Raw genomic sequence first — 27,816 nt, 5'->3', positions numbered from 1 at the left:
TATATAAAAATTGTGATAATGATATTTTGAACTAGGTCCACTATTTATTAGTAATAAATTTCAGTATTCGTATATTGTTATTATCAACAAAATTCAAGTACTCCATTTTTACTTACACTTTACTTTTTCACTCTACATTTTAAAAACAAATTAAGAAAAGTCTGTAGCAAAGTAATTTCTAGATTAACAATAAACTAAATGAGTTAGGCTCAAAACGAATCTACCGTATATATTTCACAGAATATTCTGAATAAAGAAAGAAAAATGAGGAATCAATTAATCAGGATTCGTAAGAATGAATCTTATCGTAGTTCCTCGAGAAAGAAAAAGTGTATCTGAGTTTCCCGTTATTCCGCAGAAAATTAAACTTCACCATCAGCTGTTTCAGCTTCTTTTCAAGGGTTCGTCTTTTAAATAATGCAACGTGAACTCTCTGAATCCAATTACAGAAAATTGTACCAAGACATTGTTTAGCGAGCATCAAAGTTTATTTAAATGTTATTTTTGCTCAATGAAACTTCACTAATAATGTTTATGATAATAGAAAGACTCTCGGGATAAAAAGATTTCTTTGAAAGAAGAAATTTTCTGATATCCTTCAAGATGTTGCTTGAAGGAGACAAATCAGAAATGAGATATTAATTTGTAATGTTAACAAATGAGGATTTTATTGGAGTTATTATCCAGAAGATTATTTTTATTCAGTGTTTCGCCCTTAGACACATTACAGTTATTTTTGTTTAAATAATTAATGAATAGTAAAATTGTTTAGGGGTCGCATCGCTGGTGAAACAAGAAACGTTGAGTATTTATTTTTTTGTCGAGTATTTATTAGAAACTGAAGTAGAAACTAGAAATATCTAGACTAGATCCTCGCATTGTTATGCCACCGATATTATACAATTTGTAATTTTTCACAGTGTCGTATTACTAAAAACCAGAGTTAAACACCGTAACATATTCGTCTAAAAATAATTATAACCTTGCACCATTTCTAAAATAATCTTTCCAGCACCAAACACTGGCCAACTATCAGAGAATTTCAACTATTTTCACTATAAACCTGCACATAAAATTATCATATGAAAATTGATTTATTGTTACGATTAGCTTTATTTTTTCCAAAGTGCACTTGTCCCACTTTCGAAATAAACGACTCAAATAGAGATCTAAATCTGTCGATGTCCAAAATGATAGGTTCAGTTACTACACATCTCCATGAAAGATAAATGGATTTGCCGGTGGAATATGTTTGGCAGGAGTGAAAGATAAAATGAATGTAATTCGAACGTCGCAAATGTCATCCAGAAACGGTTCATTTTGCTGGCAGAATCTCTGGATCCATAACAGAACATTTCAACGGAAACTTCAATCCGACCTATTGAAGTGTATTCGCTGTATCGACGTTCCTATTATTTCGTTCGAAATCCCAGTTATTCGTGGCACTTCCACAATGAAAACGGACACGTGAAATTTTCGTGAAACATAATCGTCCACGCGAAATATCTCTTGACGTCGACTACGCATCATTTTCGAACGTGTTTGCAATCGGTTTGACGGCTGCTCGTCGTAAAGTCATTAACGTTTATGCTTTGTTTTCTTCTACAACAGTGTCACCACTTTTTCTCTTCTCTATATTTTTCCTGTTGAAGTGCTGTGATTAGGTGTATATGTAGTAAGCTCATTATTGTTAGATGTTCCGAATTGATTATCGAATTAGAACCACTATAAATTTTCAGCATTTTTCACGTAAACAGTTTTCCATAAAATTGAAAGGCCTGTTAAAAAAAAAACGCAAGAAAAGAATTTGTTAAAATTAAAAAATATTTAAAAACGGGCCATTCCTTTATGAACTAAACAAAACAAAATTTAGCTAAACGGATTGAGTAGTTCCTGAGAAAAAAATTCGTAAGTGAAACAAGCTATGAAGTGACCTATGAGAAAATTGTAAAAATTTTTAAAATTGTCAAACTGCAAACAAATCAAATTTTTTACAAACTTAAATTCATTTTACAAACACAAGTAAACGAAAAATTATTTTCGTAGTTCTTTTAAAATCGATACTTTAATCATTACACAAATTCGATTATCGATCAACGGATTAAAAACTGGACTTACAAAATGAAAATACGAATAAATTATCGATAATTGATCTCGCTAAATTTCGAATATCAAACTGTGAATATTAAAAATGACCTTCTATAGTGATTGAAAACGAGTTTGAAAACCCGACTGTCAAGAAAATAAACGGCGGAGTGAAACGTGCAGTTCTATGATTTTTCATCGACATTTCACGTTCCAGTATCGAGGTTTTGCATCATCCATTTTCGTTCCAACGCGGAAAGAAATATTCGATGTTCAAAAGCAGAATAATTCTTGCAAAATTCCCCAATTGTTCGTTGATGCACGGAATCGAGACATTTATAAAACGTGTCATTAAAATTATTTTTCTTCCGTGTGTATCGATTGCACAATTTGAAAAAAGAGAAGAGAAGAAACGAAAGAAACATTAGGCAATCGATTGAAAAAATAAAAAGGAAGAAAAGAATGAAAACATTGACCTCGTCAAAAGAGAAGGCAGTGTCTTCTTGGCTGATTTGACGTTTTCGTACACGCACATGTGTGTATGTGTGTCAGACAGAATAACACGTTTTCATCGCATCAGAACGGAAACTTGGAAAAAGAGAAATGGGAATATCTGGAAAATTGCTTTCATCGATGTCTCTGGTGTCCATCTGGTGTCTGCTGATCGTCGAACCCGTACAGATTCGAAAGGAACGCGATCATCTAGGTAAATCATTCGTCTATTCTATTTGTATAATAGTATTGATTTCCGTATCGATGTTATACGATTTCCTGCTACTGTCGGTGTTATAGAACGAATACATTTTTACATTTTTAACACCTTCGGAAATTTTACGTTGGTTAAGCTGATCTCGGAAGTGCACTCCATTTTATTGAATTTTTTAGTTTGAACATTTCATAGTTTTGCATTGCTAAATTTTTTAACTTTGCAGTTTGAAAATTTCAGAATTTTACATTGCTAAATTTTTCAATTTCTCAATTTGAAAATTTCATAGTTTTGAATTGCTACATTTTTTAATTTCTCTGCTTCAAAATTCTACATTTCTGAATTACCGAGCTTTTAAATTTAAGATTTTTTAATTTCGCAGTTCATAAATTTAGAACTCTTAAGTTTTGAAATTTTGAAATTTAGTATTTCTAATTTTTTTAGTTTCATAATTCAAAATTTCTACTTTTCATAATTTCTAATTTGAGCGAATTTCTAATCAGCGAATTAGATAGGTCCAAATATTTATCGTCAGATTGCATTTAATATTTTCCTACAAGATCGTAACTTTTGTCGAAGCAATAAAAAGTCGCAATAAAAAAAAAATATCAACTTCTGTCGGTAACATCAGACGCGAAACAACTTAAAAAATCAAGTGAGTGAACATTGTTTACGTTTTTTCCGGCAAGCATGAAGCGTTGTAAAACAAACCGTTTCCATTTCACCCGCAGCGAGGTCGGCCATGTTAAAAGTTTATGTGCAGAAGCGCGGATGTTTCTACAAGAAATATTCTTGCAAAAGTGCGGCTATAAAGAATGATTTATCGTTGGCAACACGAGAAGAGCTTGCTTTTTGTACGCTTTTACACCGTCAGTTATTTCGAGAATTATTATGCGGAAACGTTAACAGAAATATGGTCATATTTGTTCGCATGCATCGAACAGAAATATGCTCGACAAAGAGATTTTTCCCTTTCATCGCAAATAGGTTAACGTAACGATATGAATTTTCATCTCGTAAGTTATTAAAATTTAGTTTAATTACGTCGGAGATGAATACGGCATAATTAAACGCGTATTACAGCGAAAATAGCTGATTCAAGAATAAATCAGTATTTGTTAGGAAGAGACGAGAAAGCAAAACATTTCCAACTTTATAGCTGCATTCTATGAAATATTAATAGATCTACCTATATAGGTGAGCTTTGTTCGTTGAATCGATACTTACTTTGCATATCGAGTTTGTTGAACCAACGTTATATTCATAGCGCAAATTCTGTTGTGGCCATTTTATACATTGAGAATAGAAAATGCCGTTTTTATTTCCAAACATCAACCTTTTGAGGATAATGTACGAAAATTGAAGGAAAATTGAAAGCATTTATGGGCAGTTTTTTTATTTTATATTCTGAATTTTTATATTTTTTAATTAGCTACTTTCTGGATTTAAAAAATTTTTAATATTTAAATTTGAGTATTGAAGAGAAAATTTGAAATTTCTGTATTCTTATATTTGAAAATTTCAGTTTTCAGTATTTCAGTCCTCCAGTTATTGAATTTTCATTTTGTAATTTGTAAATTTTTAAATCTTTAAGTTATTTTGGGAGAAGATTTGAAAATGTCCAAGTTTAATTATTTTTAATTTTGTGAATTTTTTACTCATTTTAAAGTCTTAAATTTTAAATGAAAATTTTTATTTTAAAACTTGATCAAAGTTATACTTTTATGTACAACTTTCTGAATTTAAAAATTTTTTAATATCTAAATTTGAGTATTGAAGAGAAAATTTGAAATTTCTGTATTCTTACATGTGAAAATTTAATTTTTCAATATTTCATTCCTCCAGTTATTTAATTTTCATTTTGTAATTTGAGGATTTGTAAATTTTTTAAATCTTTAGTTTAAGATATTCTGTTTGAACATTTGAAAATTTCCAAATTTAATTATTTTTAATTTTCTAGATTTTAAACTAATTTTAAAGTCTTAAATTTTAAATGAAAATTTTTATTTTAAAACTTGATCAAAGTTAACATATTTTTATATACATTCGTAAGTATTACGTTTATATATTTTCAAATTACTAAATTAGCAAATTAGATAGTTTCTGAGTGTTCATATTTAAAGACCTGTAAATGTATAAATCGAAGTCTTCCAAAACTAAAAATAAAAATTTTTAAATTATTAAATTATCAAAGTACATAGCAACAAAATATCTAAAGATCTGAAAATATATAAGCATACAAATTTCTAACGCTTGAAGTTAAAACTTTAGCCAATAAATCAAATGCCTTTGTCTCGATTTTATATCCAGATAGATATCGAGTCGAAACACAGAAATATCGTTCGAATCTTCAACGAAATCCTGCCTGAAAGTGATTCGATCGAGCATACGCACAAATTTCATTAAACGGGCCTCATAAATTCACGATTACCTTTGTTCGATAGCTTCGAAACGCTGAGCACATATCTTTTCCCATCTTTCCAGCGTTCCGAATGTCGGAATGAGAATCTGGAGTAACAAAATATAGCGGGTTTAGGAATAGAAAGGGAATACGGGCTCCCGTTTGATCCGTGTCCCCGACAAAAATGATTAACAATCAGATCGGAAACGATGGTTTCGAGTTTTACAACCGTGCTTCTGTTTCCAATCAGCAATCCTCTGAAAAATTGCAGATCTTCGTTCTGATAATTTTTGATACCTTAGTGAACTATGCTCGCATGTTTGTTACAAGTGGAACGCATAAAATTGAACGTTCTAGTAGAACTGTCGATGTCATCAAAATGTTTTACTTCTGAATTTTTGTCTGTTATATATTTCTTTATTTTATTTTTAAAATGAAGGTGCATTAAATAGTGGTAGGTGTTGTGTTGATTTTGAGAGATTTATTTCAATAGAAAGGAGCATTCGATAGTTTATGTAAATAAACTAAATCTAACTAAAATTCTACTAAAAACTGAAGTTCCCAAATTTTGTAACTTTTTAATTTTTAACTTTCCAAGTTCTAAAGGTCTCAAATTCCCTAATATACAAGCTTTTAAGTTATAAATTTTAGGATTGAAATTAACTGACTTAAATTTTTACTAAACCTCAAATTTTCAGTATGTCCAAGAATCAACAGTTCAATTATTCAAATTTCAAAACCTTTTAATTTTCAGAATTCCTAATTTCTAAATTCTCAACTCTTCAAATTCTCAAATCCGTAAATTTGCAAATTTCCAACCTTTAAATTAAAAATAAGTGTACATATTCCACTACATTTACCCTTTCGAGTGAATAACTCTATAACAAAAAATTTCCTTGATCCCCGTATTACTTCGACCTGATTTATTAAAATCCGTCGATAAAAATGTACCACAAAGAACGGTTCTCTAAAAATGGCCGTAGTACACAATAAGCTATCTGTTCCCTTCAAGCTTCCCGAGAGAATACCAAGGATTTGAGAATCCGCTTAATTATTAAGCATCAATCACCCAGCTATCTTCTATCAACCTCAACCTTAAAATTTTGACTTTTTCTACCCGGCATCGTAAGCAGTATTTCATAGCCACCTCTTCAGCAACCCCCGATTTAACCTCCTCTCCTGTTCTTACGCGTCCATTTGTCTCCATTAGCCCGCATCCATCTCTGCCACCTATTCTCTTCGATCCGAGCCGCCTGTTCTTCCTCATGAAAACCGATCAAAGTTATTAGATTCTCTGGCTAAGTAATTCGTGGTAGGTCGGGTTCCGGAAATGAAGTCAGAAACCGCGGACCTTGAGCTGGTTCGCGTGAAAGAACGATAGAGGTTGCTCGAATGCAGAGGGCAAAAAGCATCCATCCACCTCTGATGCTTTTCAACCACCGATCGAACCATGGAGAACTTGTATTCTTTATCGGGTAACGATCGATCTCGCTGACGTTTTTATCGAGAGACGCCAGTTTTCTGCAACCTCCTTTATCGATGCTGGCGAACCTGCGTCAGGGTGCGAAATTAAGCTTTTCATCTTTTAGTGCATCAGTGAGTTCATCTTATTGAGAGATGTTCAACATTTCGTATCGGTGGATTACTTATAAATTTTTAAGTCGACGAGAGGTCAAAGTAGGGAATGTATTTATAGAATTGCAAGTTTAAAATTTTGGTGACTTCGATATTTGAATTTACGAATCTCTTGAGTATCAAACTTGTGAATGTTTAAATCCTCAAATATACGAAAGTTCATATTTCCTGGATCAGACTTCTAAATTTTTAAATGATCGAATGTTCAAAATATCAGGTTTCTGTGTTTCTAAAATTGTAAGTTTAAAATCTCACTTCGATATCTGCAATAACTAAATTTGTAAACCTGTTGATTACCAAACTTTTGTATCTTTAATCTTGAAACTTTTACATTCTTAAATCAGCAAATATAAAAAATGTTCAATTTCTGTTGGACATATACATATGTATATTGCTAAAATTGTAAGTTTGAAATCTATTTTTGTGACCTCACTTCAATGTCTGCAATAACTAAATTTGTAAACCTGTTGATTACCAAACTTTTGTATCTTTAATCTTGAAACTTTTACATTATTAAGTCAGCAAATATAAAAAATGTTCAATTTCTGTTGGACGTATACATATGTATATTGCTAAAATTGCAAGTTTGAAATCTATTTTTATGACCTCACTTCAATGTCTGCAATAACTAAATTTGTAAACCTGTTGATTACCAAACTTTTGTATCTTTAATCTTGAAACTTTTACATTATTAAATCAGCAAATATAAAAAATTTTCAATTTCTGTTGGACATATACATACGTATATTGCTAAAATTGCAAGTTTTCGTGAATCTCTGAAACCTTACATCGTTCAACTTAGTAACCTGCCTGATCCGCACAATTAATTAAATCGTTAACCCAACCTAGTCATAAACCAATATGAAAAATTTGTCTATTGACGCATTTAGTTCATTAAAACATGAACGCAGGGTTGCATCGATGACAGCAATCTGTCAAAGGTACCCGAGTGCAGAGTAGCAGTTGCCTTTATGAACTAATTTAATCGTAACAATTCGAATTCGTTGGGATGTGAAACGGAGCATAGAAATGTCCTTGGTATCTGCGGCTGAAATGCAATAGAAACGACATCTGCATGACAAGGCGCGATTCAAAGTGACGACCACGAATTATTTACGGTTTCGGTGTCAGCAGGATGCTAGAATGCTGTTTCATCTTCGGCATTGATGCGTCCATTCATGTGTATTGCACGCATCCCTCATGTTCAGAAATACATTTGTCTTTCGGGGACACTTAACAGATGTTTAATAACCGTGACAATATCGAAGGTATATTTATCAAGGTTGTCGTTCTTTCTCGAAGGTGACGAGCAAGGATATTCATAGGTGAAATTGATTTTGGGTTGATAGGTTAATTACAGGAGTTAGGTGAACTGACTTAGTATTTCATTCGATGTGTTTGGTTTTAGGTTTTGCTTCTGACACTTTTACTTTATCATAAAACATAGGTAAATAAATTTAAGATAGTTGTTGAATTGCAGAATTACGAAAGTCGTCTGCATCTCTATGTCTGAATATTAAAGTAATATTAAAATCAAACCGTATTTCATTTAATGTTACTGACCAAATATTATGTGGGAATGGAATGTATACTGTTATTAACTAAAAACGGTGCCTTATTGTTATATCTGATCTCATATATGGCTTTCTGTTGTACACACAATTATAGTGAGACCAAATTGAAACCTTTACGTCTATTTTAAATACATAACAAATACACCTATTCAGCTTATAAGTCCACATCTGAGATATAAACGCTGCATCTTCAAAGTATTCTTCAGACGTTTTACGTCTTATAAACATTTAAGCAGCGTTACATTTAACAAGCCTTCTATATTTTGAGATAGAAGTGGTAGGCCATATTTAGATTTCCTCTACAGCGGCAGAAAGCAACGGACCACGCATGAATCAGTTATTAAAATCACTCTGTCGTTTAATATTCTATTGTGGAGCTAGAAGCAGCTATTTTTCGCAAGTTAGAAGGTAGCAGGATAACTGATAATACTTTACCGAGGCTCAGTTTTCCCGACGTGAAAGCTCGTTTCGCGAGCGAACCAGAAATATATTCTTGCATTGATTTCATTGAAATTTCATGCAAAACTGAAATTTTACGTGGCTGCGAGTCAATCTCTGTTCGAAGCCGTTGGCGTCACTCAAATTCTATTTCCATCGAATTCGACGTACGAAACGGAAAATCGATAATGAAAATCTCGTCTTGAAACGATTCTTCTGACCCAGTGGGACTTCAACAAACGTGGCTTTTGTTGTATCGAGTTCCGGCTTTTTGAATCGATCGCTGCAACTTCGATATGTTTCCTGTTGTATTATTGTTTACCGGAATCGTGGTCGAAATAATTTCGTGAAATTTATTTGCAATTTGCCGAGTTCGTTCAGTTGCGCATCATTGGTGAGGTTAAATAAGCAAATATAAACGCGGGCCACAATAATGTGGTCATTTTATGTGTGTGTATTGCCGTACACAAACATTTAATCTATCGTCATATTATGACAATTTCTGTCGGATGTGGTCAATTAATTTCACCACGGTTTAATGAGATAATGCGTGATTAGGAAGTAAAACGATCTTACTGTAACTTAAAATTATGTTTATCACAATATGTGTAACACATTATGTCAATATTAGATAATAATATAAATAGTAGAAATTGTTTTTCCTTTTTTTTATTGATTTACAATTATAGAAAGTATCTTGGAATTTTTTGAACACGATTCTGTTCTACTATGAGTTTTGATCATTTTTTATTTTATTTTCTATGTTCATATATTTTCGAGGCAAATACAGTTCTTTATTTTCTGATCTTCAAGTTCTTTACTAGATACAAATCGTATTTTTTTCATATCTTATTATATTTAAATTAAATTAAGACATCCTACATTTTAGGATCTACATTTTACTTCCTAAATTTTATGATTTTCAGATAAAATGAATTTTGGAGGTTTAAAAACAATTTTATTTGAAAATACGATGGCCTGACCCTTTGTTATACAAAGTAGTTCAATAAGTTCAGTGTTTCGAATGTAGAACAAGTTAAATTTTTGTATTATTTCTTGAAGTTCTACCACACTGCGTTGCAGTATTTACATTAACGGTGCACGTATAAGGGGTAAGTGGTCGGACGCAATGCTAATGAAAAATCTATACAAGCGCAAAATTGATAGATAATCATTTTAACATGATTATTTATCGTACCCAACATTCCGTTTCACTTAACCATGTAGTACTTACTATAAATATAGCAGTAAGTGGTCAGGCAAACCTTTATTCATTTTAAAATTTAAAAAAGTTCCTCTTGGACGTGCAACACGTTACACTCTAACAGCTCCATGTAAGCGATTTATTAGTCAGTACATAATAGACACTTATGGTTAAACAAATGTGAATATTGTTATTTGTGGGAATTAATTTAAATTTTGAATTTTTGTATCTTGAAACTGAATGAGAAATAATTTAAATCAATATGAAATTTTATTATTGAATTATTTTTGAGCTGATCGAATTATTTCAAAATTTAATTTTTCAGTCATAGTGAAACTATTTCAGAAAATTTATTCATAATTTACATTTTAAAATATAATGTCATAAGGATCTTCTCACAAGAAAAGCTTACTTTCTACACGATACTTGTAAAATTATTACTCACAATTAGTATGATTCATTTATTCAGTCTCACTGATTAATAGATGCTCTATCAATCAATTTGATTGAGTCATTAAATTACCTCTCTGAAGCTGGCCTAAACCGGTAGAATCATATCGGATATAAAGGAATATTTAGTACTTATTTTGTACATTAATATAAATTCAACCGTTTGTATTTTCATTTTTATCAATTTTGACGTTTGGTTTTGTGAGCTGAATATGAAGCTAGCAGCACCACGATTTTTTTTAAAACAGCACATGGTATAAAATTACTTTTTGTGTTACAAATTAGTACAAAATATTGCACTATGTTCGATATGGTTCCGCTGGTGTGGTCCTGCCACAGACGTCATCAAATTGCATGAATCATTAAGTTCTACGGATCATCAAGTGGTACGGACCATCAAACTTCATGGATAATCAAGTTATATAGACTATCAAGCTGCGCAGATCAAGCTACACAAATCATAATATCTTAAAGTGACATGAATCATCAAGCTGTACAGGTCATCAGACTGCATAGGTCTTAAAGTTGTATAAATCATCAAGTTGTATTTTCAAATTGCATGGCTCATTAATTTTTACAGATTGCCAAGCTATTTAGATTATTAAGCTATACTAATCAAGCTATACAGGTCATCAGACTGCATAGGTCTTAAAGTTGTATAAATCATCAAGCTGTATCTTTAAATTGCGTGGCTCATTAATCTGTACAGATTATCAAGTTATTTAGATAATCGAGCTATAATAATCAAATTATACAGGTCATCAGACTGCATAGGTCTTAAAGTTGTATCAATCATCAAGCTGTATTTTCAAATTGCATAGCTCATTGATCTATACAGATATTTAGATTATTAAGCTACACTAATCAAGTCATACGAATTGCTATGTACCTATGAATGGCTATCTAAATGTCTATCTATCACCAGTTTATTTTCTCGAATTCGCTATATCAAAGAAAAGGATGTCGATAAAAAAGTGTTCATCAAGAAAAACGCGGAGTTGAAACGAACAGTTATCGAGCTACGTGAACAGAGTGATTCGTCGCAGATGGCTCGAAGAATCGATTATCTCGAAAGGTAAACATCTTCTTGGATGGCAAGAAAAAGAAAAGGCGGTCGAAGAAGGAAAGATGGTGGAACGGGGCTCATCACAAGACGTAATCTTCCGTAATTAATCGACGAGTGGCGGTTTAACCGGCGAGCAAAAGGGAGAACCCGGTAGAGGTGCTGGGTTCTCGTGTCTGAGAGCGCCTAAATCCGCTTAATTACCTGCCTCTCGTTTGATCGCCGCCCCGCTCGTCTTGTTTCCTTTGTGCCCTTGGCTCGAGAGGATGATCGAGAGGAGGCTATTCGAGTCGGAAACTGGCACGGATACGCTTTAAGAAAGATGTCAAGAAATTATAAATGCGACGATTCGTCTCGCTTCTGAAGCTACTCGGTAAAAGCACGATTAACTACTCTTTCGAGACTTTCATGGTCAGTGAAAACGATGAGATTGCTACTCTGTAGTATATTACGGAGTTTGTATACGGTGTCTCATTAACTCTTATAGACGGTGTCATCGTTATTCTTTATACGTTGAAATATGAAAGTACACCGTTGAATTATTCTGAAATATGATCAAAATAAATTAATAGAATATAGGGATAGGGGTTATAATCCTTCTTTTGATGTTCTTGGACATTTTAATATGGATGGACATAAGTTAATCATGGTTGAATAGGTAATTTAATAATGAAAGATTAGGTGATTAGGTGATTTTGTTATGAAAGATGTTTTCTGACATGGGATTACGTACTTGTATCATCATTATGTAGTGGTTGAAGACAAAATTAATTTAATGAATTATAATACTGCAACTTTCTGATGACTTACATAACATTGCAATCACATTGTAAATGATACACGTTATTGTACTCATGTGGTTTTTAATATGCACATGTGTGTATTGGATTTGAAGAAATATAACTATCATGGAAAAAAAATTGTGAACCCCTTATTGGAAGCATTGGAATGTGGTTTTGCAATTATTGCATCTATTTTTGCAATTTATATTACGGGTTTTTATGTTTTAAATTTCAAATATAGAAATTAAAAATTGTAAAAGTTCTCGAAATTTCATTTTTAATTTCGAGATTTAGAAATTCAGGAATTTAGGAATTAAGGAATTTAGGAATTAGGGAATTAGGGAAGTAGGGAATTAGGGAATTAGGGAATTAGGGAATTAGGGAATTAGGGAATTAGGGAATTAGGGAATTAGGGAATTAGGGAATTAGGGAATTAGGGAATTAGGGAATTAGGGAATTAGGGAATTAGGGAATTAGGAAATTAGGAAATTAGGGAATTTAGGAATTTGGGAATTTAGGAATTGGGGAATTTAGGAATTAGGGAATTTAGGAATTAGGGAATTTAGGAATTAGGGAATTTAGGAATTAGGGAATTTAGGAATTAGGGAATTTAGGAATCTGGGAATCTAGGAATCTAGGAATCTAGGAATCTAGGAATCTAGGAATGTAGAAATTTAAAAATTCTGAAATTCCAAAATTTTAAAATTCAGATATTCAGAAATTTAGAAATAAAGTAAAATATAATCTTGCAAATCCAAAAAAAAATACGTAAAACCTCGTTTTAAAGAAAATGTCCTTAATATCCTCTAATTCTACCATCCAGATGTAGATGCTCCTCTATTTACTCTTAATTACTTTCGTGATTTAATCGCATTGCTTCGTGGCAGTAATGCGATTATAAAAGGTACGTTGTTCAGGTTTTGGAAGTCTCATATTAAGCCACAAGAGATCCTACTATCATTACTACTATTATTGCTATTATTGCAGCTAATATGGCTATTATAACATAATGCAACATCCAATTTCCGATAGTTTAATCTGACCATGGGTCAAAGCTTTTCCCAGCGTCCAAAGTTTTCTGTTTCCAAAGTTTCCCTAGCTTTCGTAAAACAAATCGAAAGCAGTTTTCTACCCTTGGGCTTGGACTAGTTATCTTTTAAAATGAAAGTCAATTGTAACAAAGCAAGTACTATTTTCAACGATCCTATTTCATTGACGTTAACTATAACTGTTTCTCTGTGTTCGTACATGATCGAACATGGCGAATATTAGTGTTTATTAAAATTTTATCTATTTAATAATTTATTGAATTTTCAATATATTGAATTTTCATAAATTTATTCGAATCTTATTATATTTATTCATATATTATATATTTTATTAGATTGTCAATATGATATGTTTAAACTTTTCATGTCATATATTTATTAAAATATAATTATACATATGTATTTGTTTCATATTTTATTCTGTAGTGAAATAGTAAAGTATTAATTTTAGCTATTTTGTATATTCTGAAAATTTGCAAATGTACCTTTTTTGAAACCCCGTTATTTTTACTCTTTCTTCCTCGAACTCTTATATCTCAAGAATGTTCAGCTAAAATATTATCCTTCATATTAAAACCGAAAAGTTATCAACTTTTCTGTGAAGACAGTCATTCTTACAATTCATCACGTTTCTGAATTTGTTTTCATGTTCAGTATTTAAATTTTAAATGCACTGAAATCAGCTGTGAAATATATTAAAAAAATTGTCAAAGTTTATTTATAATTTTTTCAAGTTAAAATGAGTAGCCTTTTTTTAAGAAACGTTTTTAGTAGCTGTGGTCTTGTACATCCCAGTGTGACAGATATGCTGTTCTAAAGTTTGACCATTAAGAGTTAAAATGTGTACGCGCAAATAGGATTATATTTCTCGAAGAAGTAACTAACAAATTATATATCCGTAGCTTCCGTTATACTTTTCCTTCAGAAACAAAAAAATGTCGCGAGATTGGAGACAGTTTCGAAATAGTTCGAAGCAAGCGGAAGCATTATCAACGTTCGGCGCACTTTTAAAGTTCGACAATATTGTTACCGCGAAAACACCGGAAGATGATACGGCGGTACAAGTTGGAAATGGTTTCTTTTACGATTCCCTCCATGGAATTAGATTTCCCTTAAAGATTCAAGAAGAAGCAGCGAAGTTAAGAATTACGAACTCTCTGCCTTTCTGAGACGTAATCTTATTACCATTTAAAGCAATTAGGAACGAGATGAATTGTTCTTCCTCTTGTTTACTGCTCGATGGTGCAATACGATGCATTTCTTGATCTACTTGTACGTGGTTACTTAAATCTGAGTGGAAATGTTAATACTGATTGGAATGTTAAATGTTATTGAGTTTGTTATTCAGTTTATTGTTTAGTACAAATTCTTAAAAAATAATTTGGAATATTTTTTTTCGTTTTCTTTCATATTTTTCTTATGTCCTTTTAATACTTCTGTGGGTATAAAAATGTAAGAAAAATGTAAGAAAAGAGTTAGAAAAAATTCAGTATAAAATTAGTATAAAAATAGTTTTTATAAAAATAAGAAACTATTCAGTGTAAAAATAATTTTCTATTCATAAAATAGAATTTGGCGGTGTAAATTGTTATTTATACCAATTTGATGAAATTGTTGAAACAATTCATCCTGCAATGATTTAGTAACATTGCACTGCAGTAACAGTCCAATTATCTTGTATAAATCATTTTAACCTAAAGAACGTCCTCGATCGTAAAAGATAAATGTGGTCTATCAATCACCACATTCCCCTTGCTGATTAATTCTTTATTTTATTTCAGTAAATATGATAAATAACTCGATTTGTTAGTTATAAGTTTGAGTTATTGCAATAATACAAGTCTTAGATTCATAACGAATTTTGTTCTCTGAAAACTAATATGAATTTGAATTCTTTGAAACTAACAGAAATTTGAATTTCTTGAATCTGGCAATAATTTTAATTTCTTCAGTTTGATAAGAATATAAATTTTTTAAAATTTAGCAAGAACATGCATTTCTGAAGTCTAACAGGAATTTGAATTTCTTCAATTTGACAGGAATTTGAATTTCTTCAATTTGACAAGAATTTGAATTTCTTCAATTTAACAAGAATTTAAATTTCTTCAATCTGACAAGAATTTGAATTTCTTTAATTTAACAAGAATTTAAATTTCTTCAATCTGACAAGAATTTGAACTTCCCCAATTTGGCAAGAATTTAAATTTCTTAAATTTAATAAACATTTGAATTTCTTTAATTTTACAAGAATTTGAATTTTTTCAATTTAAAAGGCACTTCAATCTCTTCAATCTGACAAGAATTTGAATTCCTAAAATCTAACAAGATTTGAATTTCTTCAGTACGACAAGAATTTGGATTTCTTTGATCTAACAAGAATTTGAATTTCCCCAATTTGACAAGAATTTAAATTTCTTAAACTTAATAAGCATTTGAATTTCTTGAATCTGACAAGTATTTAAATCTCTTAAATCTCACAAGAGACTGTATTACATAAATCTAATAAGAATTCAAATTTCTTGAAATTAACGAGAGTCTCAATCCCTTAAGACTAAAATAGCATCCAACGTGAAAATAACATATACTCAAAAAAGCTAAAATCCAAATAAAAACGAAATACACCGATATGTTGTATAAGTAATAACATTTGTGATATTGATATTAATAAATGAGCACCACCTGAAAAATCAGATTGCATCCCCGAATGTACGCGTAAAAAGAAGCACAAGCTCTCCATGGATTTTAACTCGGAGATGTACATAGATATAATACATTCGTATGTTCTCCGACTTCTGCGAGTTATATAAATGTATTATAGACCGATATTTCCATCTCGCGAATGAAACTTCGGCATCGAGACCTGCTACGGACAAGTTTGAAGGGAAGGAAATTCAGCGGGGTTATTAACGCTTGACACAGTTCCAAAGTTTCTGTTGCTGCGTAACGGCCAGCAAGGCTAAACTGCTGGAAAGTAGCAAAGAAGCAATTTCGAAACTGGACACTGACAATCGCCCAAAGAGAATATTGCCGTCGGGGATTTTCGTTCTCGTGTGGATAACGATATTACGCCCGGTTATGAGTGTAATGTTATATCATCGCTGCGGTTATTGCACAATTTCTACTGGTGGAATTGAAATTTACAGTTTTCGTCGTACGGATACACGGAACATGTTCTACAGTTTATCAGACAACAGGCAAAAGTGCACGATATATCATTTACTTTAATAATGTTCTTATTTGTGACATTTGGTCAGTAATCGTAAATATGTCAACCTTTCATATTTTCAATGATTCAAATAGGAAATCATTGTTAACTATTAAATACCAAATTTAATCAGAACATATCTTTGTCACATGGGTTGTAAATTGTTATGCCAAATATTTTTATAGGCAACGTTGAAACAAGTATTTGTAAATACAAATAAATGAGTTCGGTTGATGGGAATTTAAATTTCGCGCGTTATTGGCCATCACTCTTAGTTTGCAGAAAACCTAATTCTCAGCAGTTTCTGAGAGAGCGAGAATGACAGCTTCGAGCCTAAAGAAATTTACATTCCTTAATATAAATTACTTGGAAATTACGGAATGCGGAATTATGGCGCTTGGAAATAAGGCGCGTGGAATTATGGCGCATGGGAATTACGGCGCGTAGAATTATGGCGCGTGGGAATTACGGCGCGTGGAAATACAATGCGTGGAAATTACGGAGCGTGGAATTATGGCGCGTGAAAGTTACGGTATGTGGTATTATGGCGCGTAAAAATTTCGACGCGTAGAAATACAACGCGTGGAAATACAGCGCATGGAAATTGCGGAGCGTGGAATTATGGCGCGCGGAAATTACGAAACGTAGAACTATGGCGCGTGGAAATACAACGCGTGGAAATTACGGAGTGTGGAATTATGGCGCGTAGAATTATAGCGCGTGGGAATTACAACGCGTGGAATTATGGCGCGTGGAACTTACGGAATGTGGAATAATGGCGCGTGGGAATTACGGCACGTGGAAATACAACGCGTGGAAATTACAGAGCGTGGAATTATGGCGCGTGAAAATTACGGTATGTGGTATTAGAGCGCGTAAAAATTTCGGCGCGTAGAAATACAACGCGTGGAAATACAGCGCATGGAAATTACGGAGCGTGGAATTATGGCGCGCGGAAATTACGAAGCGTGGAACTATTGCGCGCGGGAATTACGACGCGTGGAATTATGGCGCGTGGAACTTACAGAATGTGGAATTATGGCGCGTGGGAATTACGGCGCGTGGAAATACAACGAGTAGAAATACGACGCGTGGAAATTACGAAGCGTGGAATTATGTCGCGTGCAAATTACAGAGTGAAAAATTATATTCCTTAATAATTCAAGCTTCGCACCCCATTTTAGCAAAAGGGAATTTCATTCAGAATCACGTCACCTACCCACCCATTTCAGGGACCTACACTAATTGTGAGACACCCTATATATGCGTTCTTTATATAAGCTTAATCCATAAGAATAAAGGAAATTGATATATTTATGCAGTGAAGAGTATTAATTAAATAGGTTATGTCATCTGTGTCGAACATAGTAATCTCAACCTGCAAACACTTTAACCTTGACGAAGTAATAATGACAGTAATTTTAACCTTCCATAAGCAACATTAAGGTTCTCTCAGTCGAGAAACAGAACAGAAAATTAGATATGAATCTGCAAGGGTAAAGAGCCTCATCAGGTGAATGTTTTGCATACGGGCCGAAAATAGAGAACAAGAATAAAGCAACCGGGGTAAAGGGGAAGATGGCGGAATTACCCAGAGCCACAATAGAGGAGACAAAGGGTACACTCAGGTAAATGAGAGGAAGAACAAGGCCGTAGCGTAATTCGTCGTTGCTCAATGCTTGTTTCTCTTGCTAGAGGAAAATGGGGAGCATCGAATCACGAAGACGTTGGCCGGGAAACAATTGGAATTTCAGCGGTCGGGCTTGAAGGAAAAAGTCGGTTGTCCAAGTGACACGGCCCGAAACTGGTACAATGGGGTTAGAAACGAGAGTCGAAGGCAGTCTGTCTTCTTGCCGGGGCAAAAAAATACGGTGACATAGCGAAGAAGACAGCACAGCTGTGCTTGAAAGCAGTGTCGGTAGAAATGCTTTCCATCGAGGACGTGTTGAAGAATTTTGGATTGTGGCGTGCAACAGACACCGTTGCTGTCAATGCGACTGATACGTTTAAGTAATATTGCTTCGAGTTTTCGTTATCCGTTTTATTGATTTCCACGATATAAATATACGAGATTTTAATATTTATACTTCCTACGTCCATATTCTACTTTTCTTGGTTATTTGTTTTCAGTCGCGTCGAGTAAATTTAGACTAAATTTGGATAATTTGTTTAGACACTTTGATGTTTATTATTTGAGACTGATTTGCTTGAGAACTGGTATTTGTAATATGTGTGTCAAATGCGTTACATATGAGCAATATGTGAGTTTGTCTTATATGTGCAAAACATGTATGTAAAATGCATTGTACATATACGTGCATAACATATGTGAAATTGGATATATGTGTGCATCACATAGGCAGGATGCATTGCATATGTGTATGACATATACATATGTGAGATGCATTACTATTTTTGAATTTCCAAATTTTCAAATTACCCTATTTCTTATTTTATCTATTTCTAAATTTTCCTAATTCTAAATTTCCCTAGTACTGAACTTCCTCATTTCTAAATTTCCCTGTCACTGAATTTTCCTATTTCTAAATTTCCCTTGATTTAAATTTCCCAATTCGCAAATTTCTAAATTTTTTAATTTCCCTATTACTAAATTTCCCCATTTCTAAATTTTCCTATTACCAAATTTCCCTACTACTAAATTTCCCTAGTAGTAAATTTCCCTGTTACTAAATTTTCGTTTGATTCAAATTTCCCAATTTGCAAATTTCTAAATTTTTAAATTTCCCTATTTCCTTATTTATAAATTTCCCTATTATTAAATTTCCCTAGTACCAAATTTCCCTATTACTAAGTTTCCCCATTTCTAAATTTCCCTTGATTTAAATTTCCCAATTTGCAAATTTCTAAATTTTTAAATTTCCCTATTTCCTTATTTCTAAATTCCCTATTACTAAATTTCCCTAGTACCTAATTTCCCTATTACTAAGTTTCCCCATTTCTAAATTTCCCTTGATTTAAATTTCCCAATTTGCAAATTTCTAAATTTTTAAATTTCCCTATTACTAAATTTCCCTATTACTAAGTTTCCCCATTTCTTAATTTCCCTTGATTTAAATTTCCCAATTTGCAAATTCTAAATATTTAAGGTTCCCTATTTCTAAATTTCCCTATTACTAAATTTCCCTATTTCTAAATTTCCCTTGATTTAAATTTCCCAATTTGCAAATTCTAAATTTTTAAGGTTCCCTATTTCCCTATTTCTAGATTTCTAAATCCTATAATGCCCAAATTCCTATTTTCTTATTCACTTTATCAAATCTTAACTGTTCCATCGCACTTCTAAAATTCGCATATTAATTACAGTCGCCCCAAAAGCACATCATCCACTTCCAGGTGCATTTTACAAGAATATATTAATGAGCTAAAACTCCTCGATAGTTCCTCCACTCTGCGAGTAAAATATCTCGAAATTTCCCTGATATACCGTTTCACAATTTAACGACTGGCCGTGAATCGCTTAAAAATTTATGCCGTTTAGTGGTTTCCCGGTTGGGCTCAGGTTTATCGCGTTCAAGTTGTCGAGAGAAAATATCTCCCTCGAAAAGGAAGAGCCGAAGTAGACGGAACTGAAAGATATCAGCTGAAGCGAGATTCTTAGAGAATTCAGTAGAGGTGTCGAATATTCTTCGTGTCAGTTTCAAAAAACTTTCATGGAGACCATATTAATCTTACTTATCCATAGCTTCTGGTTATACTTTCTTTCTATCGGTCTTGAGCGTCTGCTTCGATTTCATTTCGAGACTGAACATTCTGCGTTCGTTTAAACTTTCATCACATGTTGCAATTAAGAACTTTTTTTCGGAAGTTAATACTGTGTTAATGAGTTTTAAAATTTATTGAAATTGGTAAACGACGGAGGAGTTTCTGTGTTAAACGTTCTGTTTCAAAATAGAAGGTAATTATTAAGCATTGATATGGCTGGAGGTTTAGTGTTAGGTTTATTTTTATGTAATTGAAAAAAAGTTGAACGTAGTGTTAATGTGCTAATTTACCTTTCTTTTCTCCTGCTAATAATACAATTTTTAAAATTCTTTAAAGCCACTGTTTGGATAAATATATTTAACTCTTTGTTTCGTTACATATATGCTACATGAAGTAATATAATACTAATATAAATAATATAGTGATAAAGAAAAATAATATTGAGATCGATAATATTTTATAATTAACACTTTGACTGCCATGTCATCCATATGTGGGTGGTACTTCAATTACCATACACATCTACCATCTATATTAAAAATATGTCCTCTTATCTAATTGAAAATACTCGTATTAACTGCTTGTAACTATGAAAAATAGATATAACAGGATACTGTGAAAATATTTTGTAAGATTTGTTAGAAATGAAAATGCTACCCAATGCAATTTTTAGCTATTTCATTGTGGCAGTTCATGTGTTAATTAATAATTGATAATCAAAGAAGCGTAATTAGAATTCAGTGTATGATCAAGGAATTTGTATTCTCTGTGAAGATTACTATTAAACTTCTTATTAAAAATTAAGTTCTCATTTCCCAGAAGTTCAAAATGAAAAATTAATTTGTATTTAAGATTCAATTAAAAAATAAATTTCAATCTTTAGCTGAACATGGTGGAATTAAAAGATATATTTTTATTTCTGCGTTGAAGGAATAAATTGAAATCCAACCATATAGATACATATTACAATTAAAAAGATAGTCATCAGTAGAAAACATCATCTAATAAAATTAAATCTTGATTTTTCAAACTCTCATTTCCAATCACATATTCACACAACTTTTATTTATATTTTAGTTCTCGATTCGAGGATGCATAATTATAAATTAAATTTGAATTCTCATTGAAGATATGCAATTACTAATTAAATTTGAATTCTCAATTCAAAGGTATGCAATTATTCATTGAATTTTAATTCTCACTTAAAAGATATGCAATTATTAATGAAATTTCAGTCCACAATTAAGAGATAGGCAATTATTAATTAGATTTTAATTCTGAGTTAAAAGATATGCAATTATTAATTAAAATTTACTCTACAATTAAAAGATATGCAATTATTAGATAGATTTTAATTCTTACGTAAAAGATGCACCTTATCAATTAAATTTTGATTATGAATTAACAGATACACATCATCAATTAGATTTTAATTCTGAATTAGACTAATGATTATAGCAATCGAGGTCCTAACAAAATCGGTCAATCCATCATTTCTGAATTAAAAAATATTAATTATCATTCAAAGTTTAACTGTCACGTAGCGAATACACAACTGTCAATTACATCTTAATTTTCTATTAAAAGACACATATTATTAATTACATTTTAATTGATGTAATTTGCAATTGCGTATCTGCTAAGTGACAATTAAAATGTAATTGACAATGTGTTTATTTTAATTGAGAATCATAATTCTCTATTAAAAGACACATTATTAATTACATTTTAATTGTCATTTAGCAGATACACAATTGCCAATCACATCTTGATTCGCAATTAAAAGGTTCGTAGTTATCAATCAGTAATTATCATATTCATATCAACTGCAATTTAATCATTTAACAGTCAACAGAATATCTAAAAATTTCAAAGCTCGAATATTTTTGAAATCAATAATTTATCAATTTGATCCTTAACGCCCCAAGTGTATCTCTCAGGCACCACCGATGTGCCTCGTTACATTACTCAATTACAATTAATACAAATAATCAAAGTTATATTCCTTCCAAAATGAATAAAGATGGTTAGACTTTAATATTATCATTTACACATCATTGTAACATTTAAAATCCGACGCTCAAAAACTTGCAAGCGATGATGAGAATAAGTTTTCGATTTTCGCAATTAAAAGTCAGAACATACACTAACCCTTTGCACTCGAAGATAATTTTATTATTCACAAACAGCAACTTTAAAATATTAATTAAAATGTTAAATGAGTTCTTTTGATGTTATTATTTCTCTACTAATAATTTCCACTATTGTCTATTCCGCTATGTTTATACATCACATGAGCACTATTATAGAATTAATTAAATAATGCTTATTTCAAATTATTGTATTAGACGGAATAGCCCCTGAGAGGCGTCTCTCGAATGCAAAGGTTAAATAGCGTGCACCTAGTTAAAAAAAGAAATGCTTCCCTAATTATTCGCAGAATTATACTAATATTTTCACTGATCTATCATATGTAAAAGAATAAAGAAACAACAGAGTCTGAGAATGGTTTTCATCTAACACGGTGGATACCTCACATGATTCGAAGCTCGTAAAGCTGCCGCGTAACGTACTGCCCATAAAATAGTTGAACGCGCAGTAAGACGTTACAGCAACATTCAGGACATAGCAATGCAGTTTCTCAAGCTTCAAAGTTGCTGTCTCAAACGGAGAAAACAGCCGTCAACTCGGTGATACCGTGGAAATAAATTGCGTGTAGTTTTCAATGGCTTCAATAAAAGCAAACACGAGAATATAACGTATGCAGACTCCGCGACTATAATTCTGTTTTGTACTTTCTGCGGTTTCCAGAGAACACCTTCCATGGGAAAAGTACCAGATAATATCTGAAAGTTTCTGCGATTGTTTGGCAAATTTAATCTAATTTGAATGTTGGGGAATTTGGAAATTTTGTGGGTGAAGTTTTGGATGTGTCGGTTTAATGATTTTGAGATGAGGTACTTGAGAAGTTTAGGGTTTGGGAAGTTGAGAAATTAAGAATTTGGAGATTGGGGAATTTGGAGATTTGGGAATTTGGAGATTTGGGAATTTGGAGATTTGGGAATTTGGAGATTTGGGAATTTGGAGATTTGGGAATTTGGAGATTTGGGAATTTGGAGATTTGGGAATTTGGAGATTTGGGAATTTAGAGATTTGGGAATTTGGAGATTGGGGAATTCGGAGATTTGGGAATTCGGAGATTTAGGAATTTGGAAATTTTGGAATTTGGAGATTTGGGAATTTGGAGATTTGGAAATTTGGAGATTTGGAGATTTGGGAATTTGGAGATTGGGGAATATGGAGATTTGGGAATTTGGAGATTGGGGAATTCGGAGATTGCGGAATTTGGAGATTTCGGAATTTGGAGATTGGGGAATTTTGGAGATTTGGAAATTTGGAGATTGGGGAATTTGGAGATTGGGGAATTTGGAGATTTGGGAATTCGGAGATTTGGGAATTCGGAGATTTGGGAATTTGGAGATTAGGGAATTTGGAGGTTGCGGAATTTGGAGATTTCGGAATTTGGAGATTGGGGAATTTGGATATTGGGGAATTTGGAGATTTGGGAATTTGGGAAGTTCGAAATTCAAGGATTAGGAATTTGAAGATTTGAACATTATGAAATTTGAAAATTTAGGAATTTGGAGATCTGAAAATTTGAAAATTTGCAAAATTGGAAATTAGAAAATTTAAGAATTTTTGAACTAGGGGACTCTTAAATTCTGAAATTTGTTAATTTTGGAATTTGGTGTTTTTAAAATTATTTTAAATAATTGCTAAAAACTTTCAAATTTCAAAAATTTAATATTCCGAAATCTCTTCCCTTATGAAATATTCCACCCAGTTCACACGATTCGCGTGAGTGAACAGCAGCACGCAAGATACAACGAATGCAAGTCAGCGATATCCACCCAACGCAATAAATACACATACCCTAAAATACGTGATGAGAGAATGTTATTCGAAAATTGGATTGAGCACGGACACACCAGTAAAAATAAAAGAAAATCTGTTATAGTTGATGCAGGTTTTTCGTAACAAGAGAAAATAGTAATTGTTGGTGGAGAGGCTACGAAACGAGTTTCTCTGCGGCCGAGACGCAAACCACGCTTCGAACTTGTCTGGAAACAATAATCCACTTATGTCAGTTTAGTACGCGGGAAAACGAGTTACAACGAACGTCCGGTTCGCCTAACTTTTTAATGTCGTTAACGTATGTTTCGTCGCGCATATTTGCGCGGATGCACGTTATTTATCGAGCAAATGCTCGCTGCGTTTAACCGGTGTGGAATTAGAAAGTTTCGCATTTTTATAATGCGAATTATTTTTCTAGATAAGGTGAATACGTTTTTCCGTTGATTTTTAATGAAATTTGGGAAATTGATAGGTACAAAATGGAAGTAGTATTTTAATTTATATGGGTTAGTAATAAGTAGCAGAGAATTTGTTAATTAGAATATGTGCTGTGGTATTTTTAGATAGATGTGTTTATGTAAGATTTTCATATTAAAATAATAGCAAATATTACACGAATGTGCCTTATCAAAAATGGACTTAGACTACTTACAAAATTAGCACACTTTTGTTAGAAAATTTGAAACAGACTAAGTCCGTTCAATATAATTTAAAATGAATAATAATTTTAACTTTATGTGTCCAAAATTGTATACTTTGATTGTCATGTTATCCATGTATGGGTGATATACACATGTGTATCATGTACATACGGGTAATTTCTATATACATATATATAGTATCTATATTATTAAGAATGTGTTCATTTTCCTAATAGAAAATACTCGTATTAATTTTCTGAAACTACCGAAAATAAATATAATAAGTGAAAATATTAGGGGTACCGAAAAGTAATCAAAATTTTGTTTGCTGGCGAAAAATATTTATTTATTTAAAACATCTTAAATCAACAAAATAATTTCCATCACTTTCTAACGATTTTTGCCAGCGAAAAGACAATTGTTCCCTTCTTAAAAAAAGTCCTTCGATTTTTCATAGAAAAACATTGAAATCATCGAAGAAATTTTGATTACTTTTCGGTACCCCTAATACTATGAGTATAAGATTTGTTAAAACTGAAAATACTACCAAATGCAATTTTCAGTTGCTTCAGTATGGCAACCTGCTAAAGATACCTAACCACAAAATGCTCTATACTCTCGACAGTTAACATCAAATAGTACATGTTACCACAGTTAAACAACTGGCAAAGATTCGAACAAAATGTTTCCATACAATTTTTTAAATATACCACACTGAACGAAGTATCTTAACTTAAAAATCCTGTATTGATATTCCTTTCCATCGACACTTTTTCTATAACATTATCACGAGTTTGGTCGACTTTCTACGGTTACAAACTCGTAAAAAGTCTGGCAACTGTGTGATCAGACTGTGCCAAGTAGTATAAATTCGTTATGGTCAGACCATCTTTTTATATCAAACATAAGTTGCCGCATAAAGATACAAAGCACAATGTGATTTCACCAACAAGTCAGACAAAAGTCGATTTCAGAAAGTTTATACGAGTCTGTATGAGGAACGATGTGTTGATATTGCTTTCTTCATTTATGCTTCATTAAATAGTGAGAGCTTTTATTGCGTATAGGGAGACAACATAACAATTTTTATTGTTTTATGAGATCAGGTCATTGAGGATGGAAAACTTTTTATATACTCGAATTTTGATGTGTATTTGAGTTTTAATAATTTATATGCATTTATTTAAGTATTCAGACTTCTTATTTAGATGTTATTAATTATTATTCACTGTGTTGTTAATTGTTTTGAATACACTAGGGTGATTCTTAGCTATAGAACTCGATTTTTTTCCAAATTTTTAGTGATCGAACCCTCTAAAATTTAGACACTCGAAAAAACGCAATATTTTTTAATATTTGCAAAAAATAATTGGAAAATTTCAGCATGATTGGATAACAGTAACACGGAATGTAGCAAATTTTCATTTGTGCGATTTCAGATTAACGTCGATATATTTGCAACCCTTTATTTGGAAAGTTTCAGTGAATATTCCGTGATAATATAATTCCATTCGTGTGTAATACTGGCATTTGCATTTGGTTTCGAACAATATACATATACAAAATAATTCAATTTTAAACTTGATATGTAACGCAACTGACCCCTGAGTAATATGACTGCTGGACAATTTGGAACAGTATACATTTTGTTCAAAAAAATATACATTTTCTAAGAGTCTTAATTGTATTAGAAGTAATTTTTTGAAATAATTATAAAAATATTCTTTATTGAAATTTAAGTTATATCTTATATCATATTATTGTATCTTTTATACAATACATACATTGTATATATAACTTAATGGCGCATAGAAATTTCGACACGTAGAAATACAACGCGCGGAAATACGGCGCGTGGCAATTACGGAGCGTGGAATCATGGCGCGTTGGAATTACGGTGCGTGGAAATACAGCGCGTGGAAATTACGGCGCGTGGAAATACGGCGCATGGAAATTACGGAGCGTGGAAATACAGCGCGTGGAAATTACGGAGCGTGGAATTATGGCGCGTGGGAATTACGGCGCGTGGAAATACAGCGCGTGGAAATTATGGAGCGTGGAATTATGGTGCGTGGGAATTACGGTGCGTGGAAATTACAGTGCGTGGAATTATGGTGCGTAAAAATTACGGTGTGTGGTATTATGGCGCCTAGAAATTTCGGCGCTTAGAAATACAACGCGTGGAAATACAGTGCGTGGAAATTACGGAGCGTGGAATTATGGCGCGTGGGAATTACGGTGCGTGGAAATACAGCGCGTGGAAATTACGGAACGTGGAATTATGGAGAGTGGGAATTACGGCGCGTGGAAATTACGGAGCGTGGAATTATGGCGCGTGGGAATCACAGAGCGTGGATATATATAGATTAGTCTATTATTAATTTGTACGTAGTTTTTAATTTTCAAATTTAACTATTCAGTTTACCACCTCATATATTTGGTATAATAATAAATAATCTTGTTCTTTGTTGTCTTATTTTTATTTATTTATGTAATGTTTTGCTATACGAATCAGAGGATGCTAATAATTTAAGTCGTACAATTACTTAATTTCCAAATTTAATAATTCTATGTACTCTCTCATGTAATTAGTATAATAATCCTATTCAAATTTGTCCCTTCCCTTTTATGTATTCATTCAATTTCGTTAATTTCGAATATCACTGACCTCCATGTCGACTCGCGTGTTCATTGAAACTGTTGGACACGAAAAGAGATCAGAATCGTTATACCAGAAAGAGGGACACTTATTAAAGTTCCTTGCGGTCTGTAAATAGCAGAAGACGTGAACGTGGGAATTTTAACGGCGCGAATTATTAACGTTCCGCTGTTTGCTTTTTAAATTATGTTCAAATAACGACTGCAAAGTAGACTCGAACGAGAATAAAACCGTAGATCCATGAAATTTTTGTGCTTGAATTTTTACTGGGTTGTTAACCATGCAA

At 32.3% G+C, this 27,816-nt stretch overlaps 1 protein-coding gene and 1 long non-coding RNA gene across 8 annotated transcripts in view; one reads left to right on the top strand and one right to left on the bottom strand.

The window, feature by feature from the left end:
• LOC100876556 (uncharacterized) overlaps nt 1-27,816 on the top strand; it is a 587,948-nt gene that overhangs the window by 339,360 nt on the left and 220,772 nt on the right. Inside the window, exon 1 of one of the 7 annotated variants that reach the window (XM_076535905.1) lies at nt 2,058-2,791. The exons of 4 other annotated variants lie outside the window; for them this stretch is intronic. In XM_076535905.1, the coding sequence (XP_076392020.1) occupies nt 2,689-2,791 (103 nt within the window). In that variant the 5' untranslated portion in view covers nt 2,058-2,688. Of the gene's footprint in view, nt 1-2,057; nt 2,792-27,816 lie in introns of those variants that run through there. 2 more of the 7 variants (XM_076535904.1, XM_076535909.1) reach the window with 2 other exon arrangements.
• Nucleotides 1-27,816, bottom strand: part of LOC143265204 (uncharacterized) — a 263,855-nt gene that overhangs the window by 130,603 nt on the left and 105,436 nt on the right. The gene's annotated exons all lie outside the window — the stretch shown is intronic.

Source organism: Megachile rotundata, chromosome 9, assembly GCF_050947335.1.
Source record: "Megachile rotundata isolate GNS110a chromosome 9, iyMegRotu1, whole genome shotgun sequence".
NCBI classification, from domain to species: domain Eukaryota; kingdom Metazoa; phylum Arthropoda; class Insecta; order Hymenoptera; family Megachilidae; genus Megachile; species Megachile rotundata.
The sequence above is the reverse complement of the archived record's forward strand: the minus strand, read 5'-3'. Positions and strand labels throughout refer to the sequence as shown.